Consider the following 26,752-nt stretch of genomic DNA (forward strand, 5'->3'; position numbering starts at 1 on the left):
ATAATCTACTGTAGTCATCTATGGTGTAAGTGCTGCTCAAGAGGGAGTGAGGGAGCGGCACAGATACCGTACAGTTTCTACTCAGAAACCTATATATAGATGATGGACTTTCCTCTGTGAGCAGTGATGAAGAAGCCATAGATCATCTGAAAGAAACTAAGATGATGTTAGATAGGTCACAAATAAAACTTCACATGGTCATGAAAATATTCTCAATAGGAGAAAAGCTTTGAAGAAAAAGACCTTAAAAACATATTATCCTATCATTGGATGTTCTGTCTCCCCCAACAAAACCTAGGTCTAGAAGATGACACTTTCTCTTTCAGTTTGTCTACACATAAATCTGTGTGTCCCCTGTGGGATTTTCTGTGCCAACCATGGTGCAAAGCTGAGACTTAGTTGTGAGGTGGACACTCACATCTCTCAAAAATAATGTACAATGGTGAACTTGGAAAAATTCCTTGATAGAGTCAGAACAGCTCCCAAGGGGAATAAGCAAAGAGCAAGATCCAGAAACACAAGCCAAAGTCAATATCGAAAAACACAAGCAAATCAGAGAATACTGAAATCCAATGGAATGAGCAGAGCTGAGTTTCTTGCAGATGTGGTGAGTTTTGAAGCAGGCACAATAAGGAACCCGGAAACAGGAAAGTGAAGGAAAGATTTGCAACTGGAGTGGATGGAATGGATTGTAGTAGGTGAATATATGAAGGCCTGAAATGGATCTTAATAGGGAAATGACACACACAGCAGTACAAAGACACAGCAACATGTACAGTAACATGCATGTTTCATAATAGGAATGTCTTAGCTCCCAAACTGCATCATACTATTCCTCATATGGAACACTGAGCAGCAGTTTTGGCTGCAGAGATAGCTTTTAAAATATAGCTGATTGAACAAACAGATATTGAGATCCAAGCAACAAAGAGAATGCCTTGTATCAGAAAATCTACAATCCCAAACCATGGCAATTTGTTAGTACAAAAAACAATGCAGCAGGCCACGGACTGAAAAACAAAAAGTAGTTGGCTGGTCCCGCTTTTCTACCAGTTCTTGAAAAGGCAGAGGACAGTCAGTTAAACATTTCTGAGCTAGTAAAACTTGACAAAAAATGTACGAATAAAACCAGAGGTCAGCACATTCAAAAATAATGTTAAAACAATATGAGTTCACACTAATTAGAGAGATTCTTGCTTTGAAAGTCTCTTACACGTTATAGCAATACTGATTTGCAGTATTCAGACAGCCTATAAATCCCCATAATCTTGAAATTTATGAAAGAGCAAGTCTTTGAAAATAGATTAAGTGCCTGTCAAGAGGTCAACTGAACAATGTTCTTGACAAAAATGTTCTTGTATAAGTAGGAGGATGTACATCAGCAGATGATACAGTATAGGAAGTAAAACAACAAACGGTTATACCAAAAAAAATACCACATCACTACCTTGTTGGTAAAATAACATCACGAGGAAGTTACTCACCAGGGACGACACTTTACAGAAGGTGCAGTGGGATCAGCAGGCTTGTGGATTCTTGGCAGCAAGAAAAATGTCTGTAATGTAATTCACAAGTGTACAACTTCAACTTGGGAAATTTGTTGAACAAATGTAAGACTTACCATTGAACTAACTCACTCCTGGGCCGTCCTATACTCACATAGGCCTGGATGTCTTCAGACCACAGAGGATTATTGCAGACTGAACCAGAGGTTTTCTCTGAGAGTAAGAGGCGGACAGTCATTTTCAAGTCTTTGAATACTAGAGTTCCCTATAAAGAGGTAATTGAATGCATGACCACTTCAAGCTTCATTAGTGCCCTGAAAAGATTATTCACCATTAGGGGCCTATAAAGCCTCTCTGGTTGGACAGGGGCACAAATTTTATTAGTGCATGCAAAGAAATAAACATCAGCGCAGGTGATAAAGACTTGAGAAATTTATCATCAGGAGCAAAGGTGTACCTGTTTCTTTAGATCTTCTCAGTCCTCTCATATAAGAAGGGTGTGAAAGAATGATGGAAATTGCACAATGGTTTTGAATAGCATGAAAATAAAGGTTGGATCCATTAGTCTTAATTTGAAGTCCTGGTCACTTTAATGGCTGAACTTTATTAAGATCTTTTTGTTAAGTTTAGAGCCTTGTAGGTTAATTTCAGAAACAGTAGAAAGAATAGCTTTTTTTCTAACGAAAAAAATACCAAGAAAATAGGCCCTCTCCATGCAGAAGGTCTTGTCTTATTGAAATGAGAAATTACTGTCCTCTTGGCAGCATTATGGAAACAATTGTAAAGCAACGATGGAAAGGTACAAAAAGCAAAAGTGAAAATTGCTAAAGAAGGAATGTACAAAGAATTACAAAAACCCATATCAAAAATGGCATTACACCTTCCAGAAGAATAATGATGGGATGGTGATTCATACATGGAGTGTTCTGGGCTGGGCTTCTTGGCCTTCATGCAAAAGGATGCAGAACTGACTTGTATGTAACCTAGTTGGACAGTTAATGTAGCCTATGGTAGTATGTTTTTACTATTAGACACAAACAGTTACAGTGAGTTGGCTTAAAACAGCTCTTTTTCTTTGGCTGTGAATTGTGTTAATATAATGAAATAACATTGTTTTGTGACTGGATATTCAGGTAATTATAGCATATATTAGACATTACATGGAACTGGAAGATTTACCCATATTTCTTGTTTAGAAAATTTAGATATATCAGCGATAATTACAGCCAAGTGTTTTATGTAGTTAGCTTGAAGTAAGAATTTCATAAAGCAAATCCACAAATTAAAGATCTATTTCGGTTGCATTTTTAATGGTATGTGCAAATAAAGAATTTATTGGTGATGTTTGCTACCTGCTATGTCACCCAAAGGGTGTGTTGAGAGGTGAATATGTGCAGATTGATTATTGAATGTAATCCAATTTCTTTTAGAATTATATTAAAAAGTGGCAACCAAAATATACAAATTTTGATGTGGAATTCACATTCACAAATACTACTCGCACACTTAATTTCCTTATATTAACACACTTTCTATAGCTGTATTTCTCTTCTTTCCTTTAATTACATGCAGACATTATTGCTGTTGAAACCACCAGTAATCACAAGGTGCACATCTACAGGCATTAAGATAATAAATAAAATAATTAAAAAACACTGTGTGTGGCTATAAAGCTTTAGATTACATTTTTAAAATAGTTTCCTCAAACATGCAGTGGGTCATTATTACTACCTTACAAAGCACTCTGTCCCAGCAGAAATTAAGCTGCATAATTAGGAGGTGTGCTAAGTGTCCGCACAGCACCGGCACGCTCTATAAACTATAAACGTGACCTTATAAGATTCTGTCCAGGGGAGAAACTGCTTTGAGACCTGAATCCATACTTAATGACCTGTGTGACAGGAAAGTGATACATTAGCAATGACGAGGCCACCTTTGCCTGTCTGCTTTTCATTGTGGGGATGTCTCATCATTCAACCAATACTTCATTCCATTTAAGGTCCTTCATACGCAAGGGCTCAGGCGAAAATGCTACCTTATCATGTATTCCTTATTTGGTGCTGGACATCATCTACAATTACAATAAAAAACAATGCACATTGACCATTTCTAGCACTACACAATCAAAATAAACAAGCAACAACATTCCCAAAATGTTAATTGCTGGATATCTATTTAGTCACATGAAATGTATGAACCCTATCGCTTTTGTTCCATTATTCTTCTTATTATTTTTCCTTGGTGGGCAGCAAAGTCCTAGAAAAACCAAACATCAGACCAAGCAACCTCAAGGTGGCACTAACCATTGCACATTTTGGCAAATTTCTCAAGAACCATATGAGACAGCATCAAATGTTTTTTTGAAACAATTATGTAAGCCCAATCTAACGACATAAAAAACAGCACCCAAACCGTCTTTGATCTCCTGTGACTGACAACTGAAGAACACATTCTGCAGAAAATTATAAAATTAACTCATCCTAGAAGCTTAGCCAAATTTACACAAAACTTCACAAGGATCATCCGACTTTGCAGATAAGTTGTTCAAGAAATGTCAATATTTCTGATGGTTTTCCTATTGTCATCATAGGAATTTATTAAAATATTTAGTAACGCTTTACATTAACTGCACCTTCATAATGCTTTTATATTGCATTCATAAAACATTAAGTGCACCTTCATAATGTATTCATTAAATTTTCATAAAACATTCATAAACATCATGTATGTATACTGTAACATCCTAACAATCCCTTATCAGCTGTAATATAACAAACATTATAATTGTATAATCATGTAATGTTTGTTATTAATGTATATTAAAGCTGTTAAGGGATGTTAGGATGTTAAGGCGTACTTGCATGCTGCTTATGAATGTTCTATGAATGCATTTTGAATGCAATATGAAGGTGCACTGAATGTTCTATGAATGCATAATGAATGCGTTATGAATGTGCACTTAACGTAAAGTGTTACCAAATATTCATTAAGCAGCTGAATCTATCTTCTGATTCTTATGAAATTTGAGGAACATGATCAGTACAACAATCAGTGAACAATGCCAAATTTTGGTACAGATAGATCTCTAGGGGGTTACTATTACTATAGTTGTGTGATATCTATATCTAGAGTAAATCTTAAGGGTAGAATATAAATTCTGGAATACTCTGATTCTATAAGTAATACCTAATCTACCAGCAAATGATGTCAGTCAGCTATCATGGATGGGCATCTGCTATTTTGAAAAAAATGCATTAAGTCAGTTAATGCTCAGTATCTTTGGAACGTAATGCCTGATTTACACTAATCTTTACGGGCATAATTAAGACAACATTCCATGGAAGGTTTCAGTTTCTGTGAATGTACTCTTGTATGTGGCATTGTAATAAGATGCTTATATATAATAATTACACATGCTAGAATCAAAGTTCTGCTTTCATATGAATGTATCAATGTGACTGAATCTAAGGATCTCATATACTTCAAGTCTGCCATCTTGGATATCCCACTATCTTGAATTGGTGAAAAAAGACCTTGACCATTCACCCAATTTGCACTAAACTTGATGAAAAATCATCTATTCACAAACAAAAGCTGTAAAACAATTTACCTAGTTTAATCTGACAAACTTTTACCAAATAGAGCGTGTATGTTTTTAATCCAAGGTTTAGTTCTGAAGAATTTTTTTTTTAAATCGTGTGTGTGTGTCTGTGTATATATATATATATATATATATATATATATATATATATATATATATATACACATCATATTATAGACATCCAGTTTTCCACTGCAATAAAAATTCTTTCACAAACATTTCATGTCACAAACGTGTTGAATTAAAAAAAACATCTTTCAAAAGTACTAAGCAAACTAACAAGATCTACAGTGGCCAAATCATCAACTCAGGAGGCCCTGAGTCTGAGACCAGTTAGCACTGTGTATTGATTTGCCTGCAGGCTATGCCAACCCCTCTGCAGGGTGTACCTTTAAAGATAAATCATATTTTTTAAAAGCAATATTTGCAATATGCAATTCATTAAACACTGAGGTTATTCATATTGTGCATATCTGACACAAAAGTTTTCAACTTTCAGCAAACCCAATGAAACACTAAGCCACTAAGCAATTAAGGAGAGATATAAGACATTTTACATTTCTGGCCATGGCTCATAAGTCGTTGTTCCCTGGGTCAATATGAATCTCTTGACACTGATAAAGCCCAAATCGAACCTGGTAATAATTTGTTTGTTAAATGACTAATAATAATGTTACATGTTTTCACAAAATTGGGTATTGTCACATCCGATTCTCCTGTGTGCCATGCCCCCTCATTAACCTCCCCTCGTTTACTAGCTGTTTCGTGTTGTTTCCGATTAGTCCTAAGGATCTCCGTCTCCCTGACCCTGATTCCCTGCTCCCTGCTCAGCCTACGGTTCATGACAGGTATGGTTCATCTACAGACTATGCTGATCAAAGGTTGTTAAAGAAAAAAATTCTCTGGATATGTTTTTGCCTCTGGAAAGATTCAGAGTGTATTCTGATTCTTAGCTGTTTGTCCCCAGATTATTTGCCTTTATTTTATCAAGGTAATGTCTGATTCTGACAAAATTCCATATTTTTGGATTATCTTTTATTTTTGCAACTACTTTTATCAAACATAAGAAAAAAGTAATTATGTGCACAAAAGCTCTTGCTTCTCCACAATGTATGGAAGATCCTATTTATGGTCGTCTCATACAGTATGTGAAATAATGTGAAAGCTACAATCCAAATACTTTAATATGAAACAGGAATGCATTTCATTCCAGTTTCTCTTGTCAGCATCTCTGAACCATGACACTTACAGCATGCATATTAATATTGTTAAAATAAAGTCATGCGTGAGTAATGCTAAAAATCTACAGTATATTCTTAAGTCTACAGTACTGTGACCTGGTCAAAAGGTTGTGGATGTAGAGAGCCCAAATATAAATATTATCTTTATATTATAAATGGGCTGGTATATTTATACAAATTGATGGTGGTATTAACATTATTTAAAAATGATTAATATTCCACATGCTTTTGATCCAAGACAGTTAAACCACAACTTGCCTTGATATTCACAGGTCATCAGTGGAATACAATGCTAAGGAAATCAACAGAAGGGGTGGGTGTGTGACTGACTCTGATCTCACAAAGAAATGTATATCATTTTGGGTAAAGGTGTCTGATAAATAAAATGAAAAGCAATCTTTGCCAAGATTGCAGATCTGAAATTACTACGACCCCGGTAATCGCCAGTACAGCTAAATATGTAAACTGAATTGCTAAGAAAAACAAGTGGTGTGATAAGTAATGATTAATATAAACAAAGATATATATGATTTTGTCAATGGGCAGATGTAGAGCTTTAATAACATGAAGTTTAAGGAATAAGGACACACTCACATGTGGAGGGCTAATGAACTTCTTAAATTCCATTTTTTATTTTAACATATATCTAAAGAAAACATAACCCAGTCCTGGAAATTTTCATTGAAACAGTTTAGGTTAACAGCACAACTTCCTCCTGGGCATTAATCTAGAAATATTTTGGTTATGATTTCAGGGAATTAACTACTCTGTTAGTGGTGAAGCCATCAAAATCAGCACTGTTGGTCAGTAAAAATGATAATAAAATATAAAAGTAGCATGTTAATGCACAGAATGCCGTCCTTCAGATACATCCTGCATTGGTTATCTTCTACTATAGAGTAGCATTCCTCAACAGTTACACGGAGTAATAATACCTTTATAATTAATTTGTTGCATATTTCCTTACAACTTTAGTACTGAGGTTACCTTTAAGCATAATGTCTAAAAAACTGAGCAATTTTTTTTTTTCTAGACGTATAGCATATTTTGTAAAGCAGTTGACATACAAGCACATTGGTCCATAGGTTAACTAGTAATTTCAAGCCTTAACTGTCTCCTTCAGAAATTCATATAAGGTACCTGGTGTCTGTTTCCAGTCATCACTCTGCACCACCAGCAAAGGCAGCATTCAGTAATGAAAGTGAAATGAAAACCAAATGTCATTTGAAGACACAGGCCGTTTCCTGGCTTCGTCGGTGCAGTCATTTTTCTTGTTAATGTAGCATGTCGAATTTGGAAGGCGATGGCTCGAAAATGAAAGGTTGCATGTCTCACTTCGTTGGCAATATGTATCTGATATCCGCAGTAAATCAAGGCGGCAAAGGGAACACATGTTAATGGGAGCCACTAAATTGGAATGGAATTTGTTTTAAGGAGAAACACTGTCTGCATAAAGGAAACAGAGCCATTTATTTTGTTTTCAGAGGAAGAGAAGAGAAGAAGGATTGAACAGAGGGATTGTTGTCCTGAAATAGCCCTTGCATGAGGTCTCTCCTAGTTATCTGATTAAGAATTCATTCGGGACAAAAAAAATAGTAGGGGGTGTTTTTTCTTCCCTGTTTTCTCATTTTATGTTCTTTTAGATTAGAATATGAGGTTGTTACTTATCTTTGCAGGACTAAATTGGAGGTTTATTTATTGGTCTATTTGTTTGCGTATTTATTTAAACAGTATTGTCTTTAATAGGCCTGTCAGAGATCTTCAGCTCTAAAAAAAGACACATACAGTATGACGTGCAGTCAACAACATTACATACAGTCTGCAGCAAACAACTTGCCGTTACAGGGAAAGATGCTATCAATTTTTTGCGACACTGCAGGGATCCTTGCAATCTGCTACATAAAAACATGTTGCGAATTTCAGAAAATGATATTCTCTTAAAAACAAGAGCATACTTCTTCTTCCTACCAAAGAGATCAGGTCATGTGCCAATTCACATGTAAGTGTGCAGCACTGATCACCATGTGTAAAATTTCAACTCACTAACATCATTTGGACATTTAAGGAGTAGCTTGCATTGGGACTGACTGGAACCCATGCAGTGTGTTTAATTGTACTGGGAGGCTGGGTGTTCATTGAAAGGGTGAAACATCCACCCTCCAGCTTTCTGGACAGGGACACTGGGACCATAAATGAGTGTTACCCTTCTGCCAGCCCAGTCGGCATTCCTGAGGAGGCCAACACCTCATACCCTACTGAGGAAAACATGAGCATCAGCAACCAGGCTCTGACAGAGAACCACTCCATTCCTCTGTAGCTGTTCACAGGAAGTTCTTTACTTTTATATAAATACAGAAACACACAGCTAAAACTGTAGATTAACATAGCAATGCCTCTAAATGTACTGAGAGTCATACATTGGACACACCAGCAAAAAAAGCTCAAAGTTCACAGGAAAGAACTTAATATATACAGCAAGGTTATCTTTGTGAGTCCCAATGTGTACTCAAAATATACACATAAAACTTCCTGTGATACTGCTGTATTGTACTACATAAATGTGTTTGTTTTAATGGAAAGAACAGTGTGAACAAATGTATTAGACAGCAAAAGAGAGAATAAACGTGTTCCTCCTTCCACCAGCCCAAAGCCGTCCGACACACAGATCTGGTGCACTGCGGGGGCCTGATGAATCGAGCTGTCACTTGTGCTAATTCTCTCATCCAGGACCCATGAGCCTGTAGCTAAAGCAGAGGCCCACTACTGATGCTGCAGCCTGGATCCCACAGTGTCAGAGGAGGAGTCAGTGTGTCCCTGCTCTGCTTGCAGTTTATCGTATTTCTTACCTACAGACCGTCTATCCATCCATGTAGATTCCATAACTGCTTAATCCTGGAGCCTATCCCAGGAAAGAAGGGGTACCATGCAAGGAACACCCTGACCAGCAGGCATTATTATTGCAATTTCACAGCAACATCTACGGTTGAATCGCTACATATTTAAACATTTGAACATACTTCTGTAGTCAGTTAGTGTAATTTCAAGGAACTTGAACCACTAACCTGATAAATGAAAGTTTGTTTCCTGAACCACTACATTTCATGGGCTCTGTAAAGAAAGCCCCACAGACTTGGAGGATAAATTAACAGAAGCAGATGAAAGCAGAGCACAATTAGAGGTGTTGGGGGAATTGTTTGTCAAGGCTATAATGATTTTCTATAAGTGTTCAAGCAAGAAATAAAGAAAATATGCATAAATTAAATTTCCCCTTATACTGTTCATACAAATTTTACAAAAATGAGTCCCACACAACAAATGATGACTGAAACAAAATTAAGAGTATTTTTCTAGGACTTATATACATATACATCTTTTATTTTCCAGCTCCACATTCCCTTGCACCTCAAAACATGTTATGACATTTCAAAAAAGGACAAGATAAATTGATGACAAAAAGGGGAATATGAAAACTGGGTGAAATCACAGAAAAAAATGATGATCTCCTTCTCTGACCCAAGAAATGTGTCCTTTTTGTCCTGCACAGCGGAAAAGCCATATTTATTATGTTCACCTCTGGAATAAAGCAGAAGATGTTCCCTTTTAGCTGTGTCTCCACGAATGGCTTGGGAGCTGGCTGTCTGCCTGACTGCACCCCATGATTGTTGAGGGTGAAAGCCGTCACTTGTGCGATGTCATAATGAAAATAATGCCATGACGTCGCCACACGTGCTTCACCATTTTTACCACTTTAAATTAGATCACCATCATTGGCTGTGGTGTCAATAAAAGATTTGCTAAAGGAAGAATCAGTGGACAGTGGGTCACCTTCCCCAGTACGAATGTAGGTCCAGTGGCTGTGTTTATGATCACCAGTGGGTTTCAGGTTTTGTGCTAGACAACCAATAAGCATCCATCAGATTACACAAAACTAATTGTATTCATTCCACCCAGCTGTACGATTTCCTTATAGGTGACAGCCAAAAACTAATGTGTCAACTGCCTGTAGGCCAGAATAATTAATGGTTTATTTAGAACAATTAATCAGTTGGCTTTCGTAAAAATAAAAATATAAAATGATCCGACCTTAACTCATTTAGCTAATAATACCTGTTTTGAGTTTGCTATATGAATATTACACTGGTGCTTATTTGTTGATTTGATTCACACTACACGGGTACAAAATTAACAATAACAGTGCTAGCTTGCATTATAAATACACAGGTAAAGCAATTTCCTATTTACAACAAATCCTGGATAATATTTATGAACACATCTTACATTCTTATAATCTACAATGCATACTGGTTTACACCTGAGCTTTTCGGGGGACAGCAGGTCATGTAAATGGTGAGATAAATGGGGGGAGATGTGAACAGAAAAGCTTTAATGAATTTTACTCATTTACATTAATTGTGCCGATTTAACACATTTATCATGAAAGTCCTAATATAAATGTGTATTTGTACATGGTATGTTATGTGTTCTGGATCTTATTTTATAGCACTAATTATGTTATGTGACTGTGATATATTAGGACTACCATCATTAAGCCATTAAACAAAAAATAAACACGTAAGATTCCAAAGTAATTACACGAGTGAATATATAATTACATAAAGTTACATAAAGAAGCAACATCCAGAAGACCCACCACACATATATGAAGCGTGGCGCTCCAGTCCATGAGAAATACAAGGTGTGCTGATTCTCAGCTTGTAATAAGTCCAGTGATTTAATGAATTTAATTTAATAAAATTCACATAAGTCAGCATGTGCTGGCTGAAGGGTACATACCATTTTAATTCCCTATAGGCCAGTATTTCCCAATCCTCCCAGGTAGGCAGTTGGGAGGGAGTAAAAATGTGGACTGTCTGGCAGTGAGCTGGGAGGAAGCAAAAACGTGGACTGTCTGTGGGTTCCTGACGACTGGGTTGGGAAATACTGGTATAGGCAGCTTTGCTATTACACCTGTTCCCACAATGTGAATTGCGGCATATGCAATTTATGAAAGAGGAGCAGATGGAAGCTGCAGATCTCTGCTGGCTTTCCCACAGAGGAAAGCACTGCATTCTCAGTGAGCCTTCAGTTAGCTTTGCTTGGGAAGTGCTATTTTATGGGTGTAAGCAAAAAGTGATTTGAATCGCACATCCAGCCCAAGTCCAACCATGCAGCTGCATCAATTCAAAATCTCCAATCCAGCCGAAATTTAGGAGGAAGGAAATCAGCCAAAAACAATAAAGATGATAAAGATGTCATGAATCGATACACCCATCTTGACACTATTACTGAATATTATTGCACATAATCTGTTTTCATATCAAGATCTTACGATCAACTTCACTTACCTAAAGCCAAATGATTTTTGCTGTGCAAAACTAATATGATTGGATTTATGTTTTTCTTTCATAAATATGAACATTCAATACATTTTATATTGATCAAAATAGTATTGAATCACAGCCGAATCGTGCCAAATTATCATAGAGCATGGGGAACATACATGCCCCTACTTATTTTCACAAAATCTACTACATGGCTGCAAATACAAGCAAACAACAGAAAAGTATCTGCGAAACTTATAAAGTTGCACATAGAATAAACTTTGACACCTGAAGAAATGGTTCATCCTATGAAGTGTTTTAACCATAATGGTTACCGGCTTGTTTAGCTCTTGAGTGCTCTGGGTCTAACCCTATTTTTCTATAAACCTTTTTATATTGCATCGTTTTGTATAATGTGAGGTTTGGGGGAAACACATTTGTGGCGTTATAGCAGAAATGATTCTACTGTATTTTTATCATGTTACGTTAGAGAAGGGTAAGTCTACAGATGGGAGATCTCTCACTGATCTGTTTGTGTTAATGTAATATTTTCTCATAATTTGATTCATTGCGATAATTTGCTCAACCTAGAGTACATTATCACAGAATTTAATATTCAATCAATCAATAAATCAATCAAATAATCAATTAATCAATAACAAAAAGCAGCTAACTAACCAGAATATTTGAAATAATGGATATAATCTGACTGATTTATTTAAGGGCCAAAGATTGGCTTCATTCATCTATCCTGCACAGGTGTACTATTGCCTGAACTCCAATTTCACATAATTGAAAAATTATAGGGTTGGTTTAATGTGATTTGCATCATGCCATCCATTCAATCAGCTCAGTCAAGGCTAATTAATTCTAACAGAATTAATAGAAAAAAACATGCATACCTTGTGACTCTCGAGAACTGGAGATGCCAGCCTGTGGCATACGAATATGAGTGATCAGAAGCAGGTGAACACATTGCGATTAAGGTAAAACAGTTAAATAAACTTAAAATGTAGGGAAGTCTTTAAAACAGGATGAAGGAGCCACTAAAGGCTGCACACCTTGACAAGGAGAATGTGAACACATACAGCCATAGGTGACCTACAGACAGTCCTCGTTCACTTTCAGGATAGGGTCCTGCTTTCATTTCTTGGGTTCAGGTGGCATTAGGGGAAACTGCTAAACTATTCCAAAAAAATGACCTTTCTATTTTCATTCCTGCAAGCAGGTGGTGCAGTTTGTGTCTTGATATGTCCATCGTGGAGATCCAGAGGCTAGTAGTCTTTTTTTTACAATTATCCCAGTTTCTTTAGTTCTGCAGCTTTGATGTTGTTGACCAGACTCATGGAGACTGGCAGAACACCAATATCCACGTTAGCTCCTGCACCAGCTTCAGTTGGGGGCACTGCACTACTGGATATGCACAATGCAGTAGTTCAGTACAAATATGTTCACTGTACATTCCATGCCAGGTGGAGGTGTGTAGGCTTCCCAAGCACTGTGCCTCCACCACATCATTGAAACTTTGTCCACTTATCTTCTATGCCATTTTGGTCTCATTTGCACTACTGTTTGCTGGGAAATAAAACTCGTATTTGTACACAGTTGTTTTCTCACTGGCAGATCTACAGTTTTCTTTCACTGGTGGAGGATTCATTTTAGGCCAAAGTCTCACTGTTCCACACTCAAGATTCCATTTTTGGAATGCTGAGCAGAATGCCATCAGATATTACAAAAATAAATAATTTTAACAATGAAATACAATACATTGCATTGACCTTGACCCGTGGATATACACAAAGGTGCGAATGGTTACAGTGAATAAAAAGAAGGAGAGTAAAAGGGCTCTAGTGCTATTGCCATGTTCTCATGTTTTCCTGGTAACATTTCTAATGTCCTTTATGTTTTACTACCCTTCACTGGAAAAGGTCTATAGTTAGTATACACATGTCCAATTGTCCGTGTATGTGTTTCAGGAACAAGTACAAATCATAAAGTCAATAACCAAAATCTTAAACAAACTTAATGGAAAAAAAAATATGCCTGAATAAAAAATACTTTTTTGATTTTGTATCACTTATTTTGCTCTTTGCAAGACTCCTTTCATGTCCGTCATCCATCTACCTGTTGTTTCTTGTTTGTCATTTTGTCTCCGAGGAAATGGCCACATTCACCATCCATCATATAATGTTGAGAAGTAGTGTACCTTCTCTCAGTCTTTTTCCTACGTATCGGTCACATTCCCCCACCCTTTCACTTCAACATTCTCTACTTTTTTCAAAACAAAAGGCATTATAGGTGAGTTAAAATCACGTGTCACTCCCCCCGTTACAGATTGTCTTGTAGCCTCTCCATGTACGTTCTGATTTCTGCGGACTGCCCTAGGTCCATGTCCTGACAGACCCACTTGATGTCATCTTCATTGCCTATTAGGATGGAGTTGGTGTACGGGCCCCCGTCATCTGGAAGGATGGTGGCAAATGAGGTGAACTTAACCCTCTTGCGCTTGGCGCTGGGCGAGTTGTTGAGCAACTCGGACTTGGGGTCTTTGCCATTGCAGGGCCCTTGGTCAGCAGGGCGATGGATTTGGCCTTGGATGTTCTTCTGAATTCCACCATTCAGCAGGTATTTGCTCTCCTCATAGCCATCGCCACGGTCGATGATGGTGGTGCACTCATCCGGCTGAGGGGACGTGTCCCTATGATGCTCCAGGAGCTCCGCTTCATTGCCCAGCCACACCCAGTCATGGGCGTGGTTCATGTTTCCTTGCTCCAGCACTGGCAGCTGCTTGTGCCGGTACTTGAAAGCGAAGGTCACACAGTTGATGAGAAAGACTAGGATGGCCAAGCAGAAAACACCCAAGAGGGCATACATCCCAATCTCCAGGTCAGACAACCCTCTACTGGCATGGGACAGGTTGCTTTCAGCTCCACCTGGGAGATCCACCTGCGCAGGGAAGCTGGTGAGGTCCACAGGGATGATTACACCCTGTCCCCCAGTGCCTCCTGCCAGCTTGCTGCCCCCAGCATGGCTTGTAATTGTGGTCTTGGTGGTAGTGCTGACCTTTCTCATAGCCCCCTCTTCACGGTCCGAGGAGGCACTGTTGTACTTCCAGCTGTCAGGATTGGCCTTGTCCAGTTCTGAGGTCTTTTGCCTGCGATCACTGGTCCCATTGTCTAGGTTGTCATTATCCTCCTCCTCTGTGCCCCTGAGATCCACATCATTCTGCCCAAACTTCACGCGGACATTCCCTGTGCCCACCGCCAGCACACTCTTCCTCTTAGACTTCTGGCAGGTCTCAGAGATGACCATCTCCACTCTGATCAGAGGACCCTGGCCCTCCCCCTCGGCCACCACCACTGGCCACTTCAGTGGATGCTCCTGGTAGGTGGATACTATGTTCTCATCCAAGGACGTAGCAGTAAGGGTGAAATCCTTGGAGTCGTAGATGCTGAGTGGTGTCACAGAGCCATCACTGAACTGGATCCAAGCGCTAATTACAGCATCCTGTGGAGAAAATCAGGAGGCCATGTCAGAATGTACATCAGCATTTCAAAGTAACACTGTTTTGTGTATGGTGTTCTGAATCAGCAAGGCTTTCTAACAACCTTTGGTAGTTTTCGTTATTTGTACAGAAGATATGACATCTTCCGGCTCAATTACACAGTATGTTCCTTGATTGTAAATCAACAATCCACTGCAGTCAACATAAAATAACCTTTCATCCAACTTCCTATTCATTAATTTAGACATTGTTTTTTTTCCTTTAAGTCTATGCAAATTCATAATTTCCCAAGATAAAAAGCACAACACCATCAGTTCTTTTCATCAAACAGCCTTGTAAAAATGAGTAACATCTAAACGCTTCAAGAAAAGTAATTACACCTCTGTGTTTGATACAACAATTTCTTTTTCCCCTGATAATGAGATGATGAATGCGAAACATGAACGGAAGGTTAAATATAGAGAGAACCACGTTCAGTTTTATAACCCTAAGCCGCAGCTTTTGAAATTAAACTGCTAATGGAAATAATAACATGGGACATGGAAATTAATCCATGGAATATGGCTCATGTGAAAAACAAAACAGCAAACATTTGCATAATGAACCGAAACATGCAGAATATATATGCAGAAAAAATCTATCTCTGCCAAAAGGACTGTATAGAATGGATTTAAAATTTAAATCTTTATTCTATCATACACTAAAAATCTCCAAATGCCTTTAAATATCACAAGTGTTACACTATCAACATTTAAAGCTGTTTTAATTAAAACTTCTCTAATTAATTGAAATGTATTGGAAACATTATAATGGATTCAATGTGTGAAGGTTACATTGTAGATTTTCCTTTAGGATACAGCCACACAGTGCTTAAATGCACTATGGATTTCCTATAGGATGTCAGGTTAATAAGACACATAGATTTCCTGTTTCTTGCAGCCAGCACCTTATATTTCCATAATTTGCCACAATATGAGGGATATATAGACATTTTCACTGAAAACAGAAAATATATTACAGTGTAACTGAAGCTGTTTTAAACTTCTTATTTTCTAGGCCTAACTAATCATTTCAAATAATGTCATTTAATGAACATCAAATGCTATAATAATATTAAAACCAAAACACCTAAAGCATTCAGCAAATTCATTATTTCATATTAGTTTCTACTTATGATTTCCTATCGATTAGGTAGCATTTCCTTCCATTCTAAATTAGCCACAGCTTATGAGAACAATCCCTGCAATAGGTTACTGAACTGAATTCCAACCATGTATCCTGGTCACGAGCCTGGCCCAGGCAGCATAAGGCATCTGGATAGGGTACACCCTGGACAGGATGCCCCTCCATCACTGAGCACATACATACACCCAATATGGGCAATTTGGAGGCCACAATTAGCTGAACTGCATGCCTTTGGAGGAGGACACAGCACAGGACAAACATGTAGACTGCAAACATACACAACAGAGACGGGATTCAAAGTGCCAATCCTGCAGGTGTGAGTGAAGAAAAAACTGACAGTACATCATTTAATACCAATTAAATGTCATACAAAGCCTCATCTACTGCACTAGAATTTAGAGATCAGTGGTCATTGTTGACACAGCACAGCACAGCACAGCACACAACAAGTGTCCTCTGCATTTAACCCATATGTGGCATCATGACATACTGTAGCAGGGGGCAACTAATTCAGTACCCGGGGAGCAGTGCCTTGCTTAGGGTACCTCAGTGGTGCCTTGCTGGTCAGGGATTCAAACCAACAATTTTTCAATTACAAGTGTGCTTCCCTAACCATTAAGCCACAACAGCCCCATAGTAACTGTGCTATAGTATGACACACTCACCATTGCACAATAGTATAACACCTTCACCACTACACTATAGTATAATACACTCATCACTAAACTCTAGTATAACATATTGGTATGAATGAGAAAAAAAAATCTACCAGTGGATTTTTGAATAAGTCAGAGTAAATGAGAAACTGACAGGCAGCATACGGCCACGTGCAAACACACACACGTTTATCTTCATATCTTTGTGGGGACTGCTGTCACAGATTTTTTATAAAATTGACTTTCCCCTTATGGGGTCTGAAAAAATGGTCCCCCAATGTCAAAATAATAGATTTTTCACACATTGTACAAAAATTGGTCTGTATAATATAATATATAAATAACCCCCATACACTCCCACCCACACACACACACACAGGTTTGTAATTATATCTTTGTGGGGATTGTGGGGACTCTCCATTCATTCCTATGGGGGACAAATTCTAATCCCACCATGACGACCTGAACCCCTACCCAGCCCAAACCTTAACCATAAGTAACCAAACAAAATACAACTTTTGGCATTTTTACTTTTTTGATTGTATTCATACTGTAGATCTTTGTGGGGACATGAAAAATGGTCCCCACAATGTCAAAAAAAAGGTTTTTATTACATTGTGGGGGACATCTGGTCCCCACAAAGTAATATAAACCTCATCCAGACAAAGACACACACACAGGGTCACCTGTTTGATAGAATGCAGCAAGTCCAGGGCAGTGGTAGTGGCCACAATTGTGTGGCTGTTCGCCAGGCTGGGCTGCAATGACAGAGACAGGCCAGCCACCAGCTGCACACCAAGGTCTGTAATGGTCACCTTGTCATCGAGCACCGTGATTGTCTTTTCTGCCAGGATAGAGTCTGAGAGAGGAGATAGCACCTGGAAACATGAAAGCAACAATCATTACGCTCACTCTGTCCTTCTCGATGCCACAGCATCATTAGCTCACCATTAAATTTTAAAGTATACTAATAGCACAATCTGCAGAAGGAACCTCATAAATGCATTTTCTGAACATAAAAAACACTGTACTAATCATATGTCTTGCCATTTGGGTGTCTGCATGTTTATGACAGTTGTTCTGTTGCATCCTGCCTCATTAAGATATTTGATGACAGTGCAATGGCCCGTGTCAGAACCTCTTTGTGTTGCACAGATGTGTACTCTCAGGATTTCTTAAACACCATCATATTAGAGAGTGCTAACAAGAAAAAAAGCTTGTTACCACAAGGATTCTGAGATGTCAGTGGACATCAAAGGCTGTCATCTTAGTCTGAAAACAATTTTGCATTATACCAAATTCTTGCATTTTGTTGTACTGCTCCCTTTCCCTCTAAACATTTTAATAAATGGTAATCAGACATCTCTTCTGAAATTGCAAATGGTCCACATTAGGTGATTGTGTGTGTTACTCAAAATCTTGCAGCAAAATAGGCAGATCAGAAACTGTCTTTGCACTACAAAGGGTACAATTTGTGGAGGTACATCTCAGTGGGTAATCCTTTGCAAAAAAAAATGCATACAGAAAAGCAGGAATAGTAACGTGGACAGAAAGTTTGCTTCAGAAATATAAATGCAAATTCTGAGCGACATCTAATTCTGTTTAGTTGTGTTGCAGAATACTCAGGCTCTCTGTCTATGGATGTCTAAAGTAAAAGTTATTTATTCAGTGAAAATGTGGAAAATCTTTTATTGTCCCTTGCCTTGGGCTGAAGGTATTTGCAAAACAAAATACTGATCATATATTTAATGCTTATGACAGCATTTTCACTCAGGTTTATTGTGATTTACCTAAAAGAGTACAGTGCTTATGAAAACGGGTTTTGTTTATTTACTAGTTGCCGTGTCAAGTTACAGAATTTCATTCCTACTACTTATTTAAACAGCTAGATATGCTGTTTTTTACTGAAACGGGTACGGTTTCTTAATCATTATCCACCAGAACAGAACAAAACAAGTGCAAATTTTTAAATGTGGCTAAATGGAAGATGCCATTCTACAAACTGGAAGACACAATGCAGGCTATTAAGAGTTCTGAATGTGATCTTGTTGTTGCAAACAAATCTTTTTGACCACATGGGCCTTATTTGGGTCATGATGAAGGTATATATAGATGTCGAAAGATAAAGGAACACCTTACTGTTTTGTGCTATGAGATAAAAATAATTCCTGAAACACCATGAGATTGCAGTTCATTGTCTGATCTGTTCATTGACTGTGACTTTGTGTGTGTGTAGAGAATTGCTCCTTAGGAATGTGGCCATACCTGAATGGTGGTGATGCCCAGGTCCCTCCCCATCAGAACCCTGCCGTCTACAAGCCTGGCGATGCGGGGGTCCTCCACTTTGAAGTAGTCCACCACCAGTTCCGTGATGTCTGCCTGCCAGTCGGGGCCCAGCATGTACGCCAGCTGCCCCCCCGGCTCGGCCGGCTCAGCCACGAAGTGTGTCAGCACCCTCACCAGGGCATACTGGTACTGCAGTGTGCAGCCCTTGCCCTTCTTCTCCTCGTCCTCATCATCCTCACTGTCACGGGTGGGTCTGCAGTACACCAGGGAAGCCATGGTGTTCAACATCGCACAAAAACACAAAAAGATCTTACATAACACTCATCTTGACTCGTTACAGGGTAACATGAAAAATTGCTCAGATTTTTCCTGAGATAGCTCAGTGCTACAGAGTTGGCAGCTGGCTTTGAAGGCTTAGAAAATAACCCCAAGATGTGAAGATTGCACACGTCATATTCGGGGGGAAAAAAATTGTACAACTAACACCAAAATCTGTGCAAAGTTTGCTAAGCACTTTCAGGATTTACATACCCTGAAGTACATCCCTGTCGCAAGGGTGAGGGCAAAAGAAAGCTTAACTCATTTTTCATTTTTACCTAAATTAATTTATAACACAATACACCGTGTGCCATTTTATTCATTTCAGAACTATAATTCACTCATAATTAATTACTGTAATATATTTGTGTAATGTAATGTAATTTAAATTTAAATGCTTGAGTTTTATGATTTCATATTAGTATAATTTGTTTTTATACCTCAGGTCTGAGCTGCTGTTAGCACACTCTGTGCCATGTCTTAAATAAAGCACCGGCGACTCTGTTACACTTGCTGCTTGACAGCCCTTTTTGGTCATGTGACCATGCTGTGGCCGGTTACTCTGTTGTATCGACCATACTGGGCCCTACTAATGAGCCTAAATATTATTATGATATGATTGTTTTTCATTTATTAATATTTCATTTGTAAGAATGTTATATAATTATAGCATATATAAATGCCCACTAAACATGCTACTCTGCTGATAGAGATGCAACACTGCAAGACATTTTCAACATCTTTTCCTCTAGGTACTATTATAGTTAAAAATAAGTTATTACACCCATATTCTATTAAAAATGAATGCTGTCAAAATAAAACAAACACATTATAAAAAATATTCCATGAAAAAAAGAACACTGTTCCAACATTTAAGAAAAATGAACCCGATTATGCTGAATTATTCTTACTGAATAAGTGATTGAAAAACGGATGGATATATTTTCATGTCAATATGCTAAGGAAATCCATTATTTTTCCAAAAGTGAAACAATACTGTACAACACATGTAAAAAATGGATTTCAGTTCTAACTACAATCCCCCCCTCCAATCTGGACTGTAGTACGATTTAAATGTATCTAAAATGTAAAGGTTTTAAGGAATAATTATGTTGAGGGGTCTGAAAAATTGCAAAATAAAATTTATTGGGTATAAGATCAAAAAATGCCCTCTATTGGTCAGTAACAGGACTGCTGGATTTATATGCTATTAAAAATGGAGGAAGCAGGCAGTAAGTGTACAGCTGTTAGATTGATGTAGCAGTCAAAATACCAAGATGCTATTTTCTTATTTTCTATTTACTCTATAATGTGTCCGTTACATTGAGCTTAGCTGCAGTGTAACTTTCCCTAACCTTAATCTATGGAACGCATGTTAGCAGCTCTTACAGTGTCACAGCGACCAAAACACTCAGTTTAAGTCACCAAAGAGCTCAGTTCATCACCTTTCCTTTTCATGGTATAAGAACAGAAGCTCACTACAGCTGGTCACTGGAGCAACAAAAAGAGCTACTGACTAAAAAAAAAATAAGGAGAGGCGTTAACTACACAGGCAGGAAGAATTGGTCACTGCAGGAAGAAAGAGCTCTGCTCACTACAGCAACAAGCAAAAGCATCCAATTACAGGAACGAGCAGGGCGACCAATTACAGACATAAGTAAAACTGCTCAGTTTCTGAAGAAAGTGGAAGTGCTGACTGCAGACTTAAAGAGAATGGCTCGGTGCAGGAACAAGGAGAGCTGTCAGCTACATGCACGAGGATAACTGCTCAATAGTGTGAGAAAGAGGGGAGCTAAGCACTGAGACAAAGAGAACTACTCACTACGGCCGGGACAAAAGGAAGAGCCCCACTCTGTAGGAACAAGGGAAGCTATTCACTACAGCAGAAACATGGAGAGATGCTCTTCAGCAAAGAGCAAATGGAGCTGCTCTCTACAAAGACCAGGAGGGTTCTCTCTAAAGCCGGGAAAACATAAATTGGCCAAATTGAAAAATGGCCCCAGCAGACAGGCTCAAGGTTGCAGCATGAGGTGGATATAATAGCTCTGCCATCTCAGGCGCGGCCAGCGAGCAGCACGGGGGGATTAAGGAAACAGAGCTTGTGGCATTATTCAGTGCTATATGTCATGGCAATGTGGGGAAATCCACTGTCGTTAGCAGCAACACTGCCTGGCCACTTTGTGGTTAATCAGCTTGATGTCTTATCTATTGTGATACTGGTGGAAATATTTGGCTAAACATTTTTAAAGCTTTGTAACACATGGTTGCTTATAGTCAGCATACACTATTATACAGAAACTCATTGGACCCCCCAGGAAACAGATATGCCTCTGAGGCAAAAAAATCCTATTAATAACCATTCAATTCCCATATCTTGTGTTAGAACAGTGTTATACAAGCAGATTGTCTTCCAGGGGTTCTGTACGATGGCTGAGAATGTTGACCCTGTAAACTATACGCTCATTAGCTCAGAGTACTGAGCATGGAGCCTGGTGGGACAGGATCGCAGCCTGAGGCGAAGGGCCACTCACCGCCTGCTGGCCAGGATTGGCACTCTCCAGCCCTTCACCTGGCTCAACTCTGCATCCGACACTTCGATCTGCAGCGGCAGCCGGGGAGCCCACACCGTGAGTCCCAGCTGGGCGCTCAGGTGCAGGAAGGTAAAGTTCACTTGTACTGCCTGCTTGCCGCTTATTTCTTTGCCGTTGACCAGGACAGCATCGCACGTCGGCGAAACCTGTAGGGTGGGAGGAGCATTGACGGCTGTTAATCCAAAGGGGAACCTGGCAGTGTGTCAGTCATTAGCCCCAAGACACTGTAAAATTTACCATCTCACCACAACAGCGCTGTGTGTGTTTACATGATGGTTGCATTCATCATCGCAAATAATTAACACAAATGACAAAATTACATTTATTGCCCACTCCATCTTTGTAATGTCTCTGCAAATTAAGCTGAATTAAATACATAACATTTATTTAAAAACACATAGTTTGGTCAAAATATATGGAAAAACTATTTGTTGGAAACCTTTTTTCCTGGATTCTTCTGGCTAATTGTTTGCTGAGGGCAAGAGACAGCCCTTTAAACCAGCATCTGTCCTTAAACTCTAAGAAGTGTAACTTAGTTGGCCTCACACTTTGCGAGCTTCCTCTTACTGTTGGATATCCCTCACTGGAAGAGAGTGCCTGAATACACAGATAACTGATCATATGGGATCCAAAAATGCTGAGCCTTATCCTCCCAATAAATTTAATTACAGCAGACAAAAAGAATTTTGCGGGAATATCAGCTTCCAAATCATACTCCAAAGTAACTGTCACAATGAACATAAACTAGTTTCACATGCTAGAGAACTGCTTAAGAGAAGTACTTAACTAGCAATTTTAAGGTGTTCATTTTTTGAGCACTACATGTCTTTTTCCATACATATTCCTTATTACTGCTTATTAAATGAATGATCATTGTGAGATTAGAGGCTATCCCAGGTAGGCAGAGCACATCCTGGATGAGATTCTTGTCTATTTCAATTAATGCCTTCCAAATAACTCTATTTCAAGCAAATGTTAGCTGTTTATTTGTATTATAACTGATTCAGTGATATGCAAAACAGACCCAGGTCAGGACACAACACAATGGAATGGTGAAGTATTAGTTATTTATTGTGCAGTATTGTGCAGTATTGTGGTGGTTAATCAATATAATGAATAGGCTTGCAGAAGAGTGTATTAATCAAACCCTGTTCCTGCAGCCACTGAGGCGCTTGGCTGGTGTGAACTTATTGACATGGGAATGTATTACAGTTTGTCAAACTGAAATGTATTTTTCTACTGCCTCTGTTTTCTACTCCCATCAAAGCCTGTCCCACGTGTCAACTTTGTAATGATTCAAAATTATTGAAAATACTGTGTAAATTTTGGATAGGAAAATGTTAAATTTAGGTTAAAAAATAAGCCATGCATTGGCTGTGACATCAATATGAAAGCTTGAATGATTCTTCAGTATCATGTTTGGACTGCCTGGAAGCCATTTTTACATAGATTACAGTCTCACATTTATCCATAATGCAATCCATGCTAAGTGGAAAGCTGAAAGGCGCAACAGCAGCACCCCAATACCAGTCCATGGCCTGGCATCAGCATAGCGGTATCTGCGAGAGCCGCACTATGTGGGGGCCGCGCTCCCCAAAGCGCAGGTGCTGAGAGGCGGATCTGTGTAGAATCGGCGCAACATTAAATAAAAGTTCATATAGGCCTAGCAATTACGTAATGCTCAGCTTATCTAATGAGATGGGTGGACTCTGTGCTTGGAGCACAAATCCAGGCTAATTCAGTTTAATCTAATCCAGTTTAATTTTGGAGACGGCCATTCAGAGATCATTCTCCATGATTAGTCATGATCTGAATTTATGTTTAATGTACAGCCGCGAGAAAGTCTTTTCGCATATGTAGGCAGACCCAAACTTCTAGTGCACTCTTAGAAGGAAATGGACAATCAATTGTTATGTGAATGAATCAGGACAGTGACCGTGACCATTTAGTTCACTTAAACAACTCAATTTACAACAGCTTTAATTGAATTTTAATTAGTAGACACACTTCAATGAAAATTAAAACATTTTGTGGCTCGTGGAATTTCAAGTTCACACACACACACACACACACACACACACAATATTTTAATATTTTAAATATGATGTAAGAGCCCCTTAATTATAAGGCAGCATTTGCGAGAGGTGCCAGAGTGCCCATGCGATGACACAGAACACGGACAGAGAGCCTGGCCACTCTGCCACCGACTTAACAGCATCCTAGTTCATTGCCAACTGTGCTAAACTCCACTTAAGCAGTTAGAGCATCTCTTAGGGCTTGAGGGAGCCTCCCATTTTATTCCTTTAATTCTTAATGTTTTGTGCTGAAGCAGGAAATGAATAACCATACTGAGAGGTGGATGACACCCTGCTCTGTTGTGGTTGCCTAATACACCTGGTTAATTTTAAACGATGCTTTCAAGCCTGAGGCTTCCTTCCCAGCAGGAGATTAATACAAAGCATCCGTTGTGCTGCAGCCTTAATTGGTGTTGTGCCTGTTTTTTGTGTCCTTCAGCAGGGGTGCATCTATAAATAATGTCCGGGGAAATATAAAAGCTAATAGAAATATGACTGATGCCATGAATAGTAACCACTTCACCTGTAAATTCTGAAAGAAGATTAAAAATATAAAAAAACGCGGTAAGATTATATTCTCCAATAAACTGACTTTTAACCAAATCAAAATTCTCATATCATGTATACTCTAAACTTTGAGAATAATCACAAAAAGGAAAGAAAAAAATCCATTTAATTGTGAATGAAATCAGTTATTTTAAAGACATGATCATACCTGTGACCCTGTACTGGATCATTAGCTAGAAGATGGACAGATAGATGGACAGCAACAGAAAAATCCATCTGTCCATCAATCTAGCCATTTGTCTATTTATCCATCATTAAATGCTTATGTGGTTTCAGGTAATGATGAGCCAGGAGCCAGAGAACTCAGGACACAAAGAAGAGCTCCAGTAAGTTTAATAGACAATCACTGACTTTGGTAAGAGTCCTATTTAAAATGTCCAAAGGGACGCCTCTCTGACATGCGTCTTCACAGTACTAGGGTCACATAGTTGCAGGTCTGCTAGGATCTTCCTAGAGGGGAGGAAAGTCACTGTTTTACAAAGGGATTTCACTCACCATTTTCTCGTGAGAAATCAATTTCAGAAATAATGTATCGTAATGAGCCAGGATTTGCTTCTGCTGTTGAAGGTGGCTGTTAATGAATTCAATATCCTCTCAAACAGTCCAATAAAATATTTTTACATAGTGGTCGAATTAAACTGGCCCCGTTCCCATGTAATGTGCACTACAGTAATCTGTATTTAATTATAAACTGGGCCTCACGAGTTCTGGAACTGAAATGCTTTGCACTGCTGTTTCTGCTTTGTTACCTAGTCTGCTTATTCACACCTGGAGAACACAGACTGCTTGCTATGACATTTTAAATGACTTACTGTAACAGCGTACTGCATTCAAATTTTGCAAAAGGAAAATAAGATGGCCAAATATTGCATGCCTTGCTTTAACTGGCGACGCAGACAGAGGAGAGTAATGCCATAGCAGCATGCAGTATGATAGATAACACACACCTTGCTTTACTCAAGACATATAAATACAGCTTTTCTAAGCATTAATGACAGAGGCTCCAAAACGAGCAGCAATATATAGAAATATATCTTCCAAACTGTCAGCATGGACAGCAATTGAATATCCCTAACTCAGATAAAAAACAAGTTATATTTTGAATATGAAGTTATATTTTGAAACATGTATATGGATCCATAAAAGTGTGCATCCACATCCCAGAGTCTGCCACCTTCAAAGAAAACAGAGGGTAGATCAGCCAAATGGCCCATAGCAAGCTGACAGACACTTAGCCTCCTTGTCCAGGGTTAACGGAGGAGGGACTCAGAAGGAAGGTAAGGGAGAGTGTTTTATTTGATAGTAATTAAATGTCCCATTGGTTCCGCTGAGGACGTGTCATCTCTCATATTTAACGGCATCGGCAGAGCGACGTGCTCTGACGCCCTTGCTGGGAACCGGAGTGCCGGTCCGTGTCAGCCGCGATTACTCTAAAGGTAACTCTGCCCGTGTGCTATACGCCACCAACTGAGGCATGCTGGGAACAAAGCAGAGCAGAAAGAGGACAGACGCCAGGCAGCCATGCATGATGCCACATGGAAATCACTTCTGGGAGAAACAAGCAACTGAAATACAGACCATGTGGCAGTAGCTGCGCCACAGTAAGTCTAATCAAAGGACTCAAAAAGCAATCAGTCTTCAGTTTGATTCTTTTCAAGCTAATACAATGATACAAACTGCCATATTTCTGCCTTTGATAAAACAATACATTTCCTTCTATATTATTGTAAAAATTGAAGTTTCCTCCAGGAAGAAGATAGTTAATTGGTATATAAGTATATAAGGTAAATGTAGTTCATTAAGTAATGTATATGCAAATTAGTCAGTAGTTTTTAAATAAAAGAACAACCTTTCCATAGTAATGTGTCAATGTGCAATGTGAAACAAGAGATAGAGGACAT

General features: G+C 38.7%; 1 protein-coding gene across 3 annotated transcripts in view; it reads right to left on the bottom strand.

The window, feature by feature from the left end:
- Positions 1-9,701: 9,701 nt before the first annotated feature.
- LOC111857809 (transmembrane protein 132C) overlaps positions 9,702-26,752 on the bottom strand; it is a 200,220-nt gene continuing 183,169 nt past the window's right edge. For all 3 annotated transcript variants that reach the window (XM_023838982.2, XM_023838983.2, XM_072709118.1), the window contains 4 exons: positions 22,150-22,355; positions 19,280-19,553; positions 17,701-17,892; positions 9,702-15,175 (listed from right to left, as the gene is read on the bottom strand). In XM_023838982.2, the coding sequence (XP_023694750.2) occupies positions 13,997-15,175; positions 17,701-17,892; positions 19,280-19,553; positions 22,150-22,355 (1,851 nt within the window). In that variant the 3' untranslated portion in view covers positions 9,702-13,996. The remainder of the gene's footprint in view (positions 15,176-17,700; positions 17,893-19,279; positions 19,554-22,149; positions 22,356-26,752) is intronic.

This window comes from Paramormyrops kingsleyae, chromosome 2 (assembly GCF_048594095.1).
Source record: "Paramormyrops kingsleyae isolate MSU_618 chromosome 2, PKINGS_0.4, whole genome shotgun sequence".
Taxonomy (NCBI): Eukaryota; Metazoa; Chordata; class Actinopteri; order Osteoglossiformes; family Mormyridae; genus Paramormyrops; species Paramormyrops kingsleyae.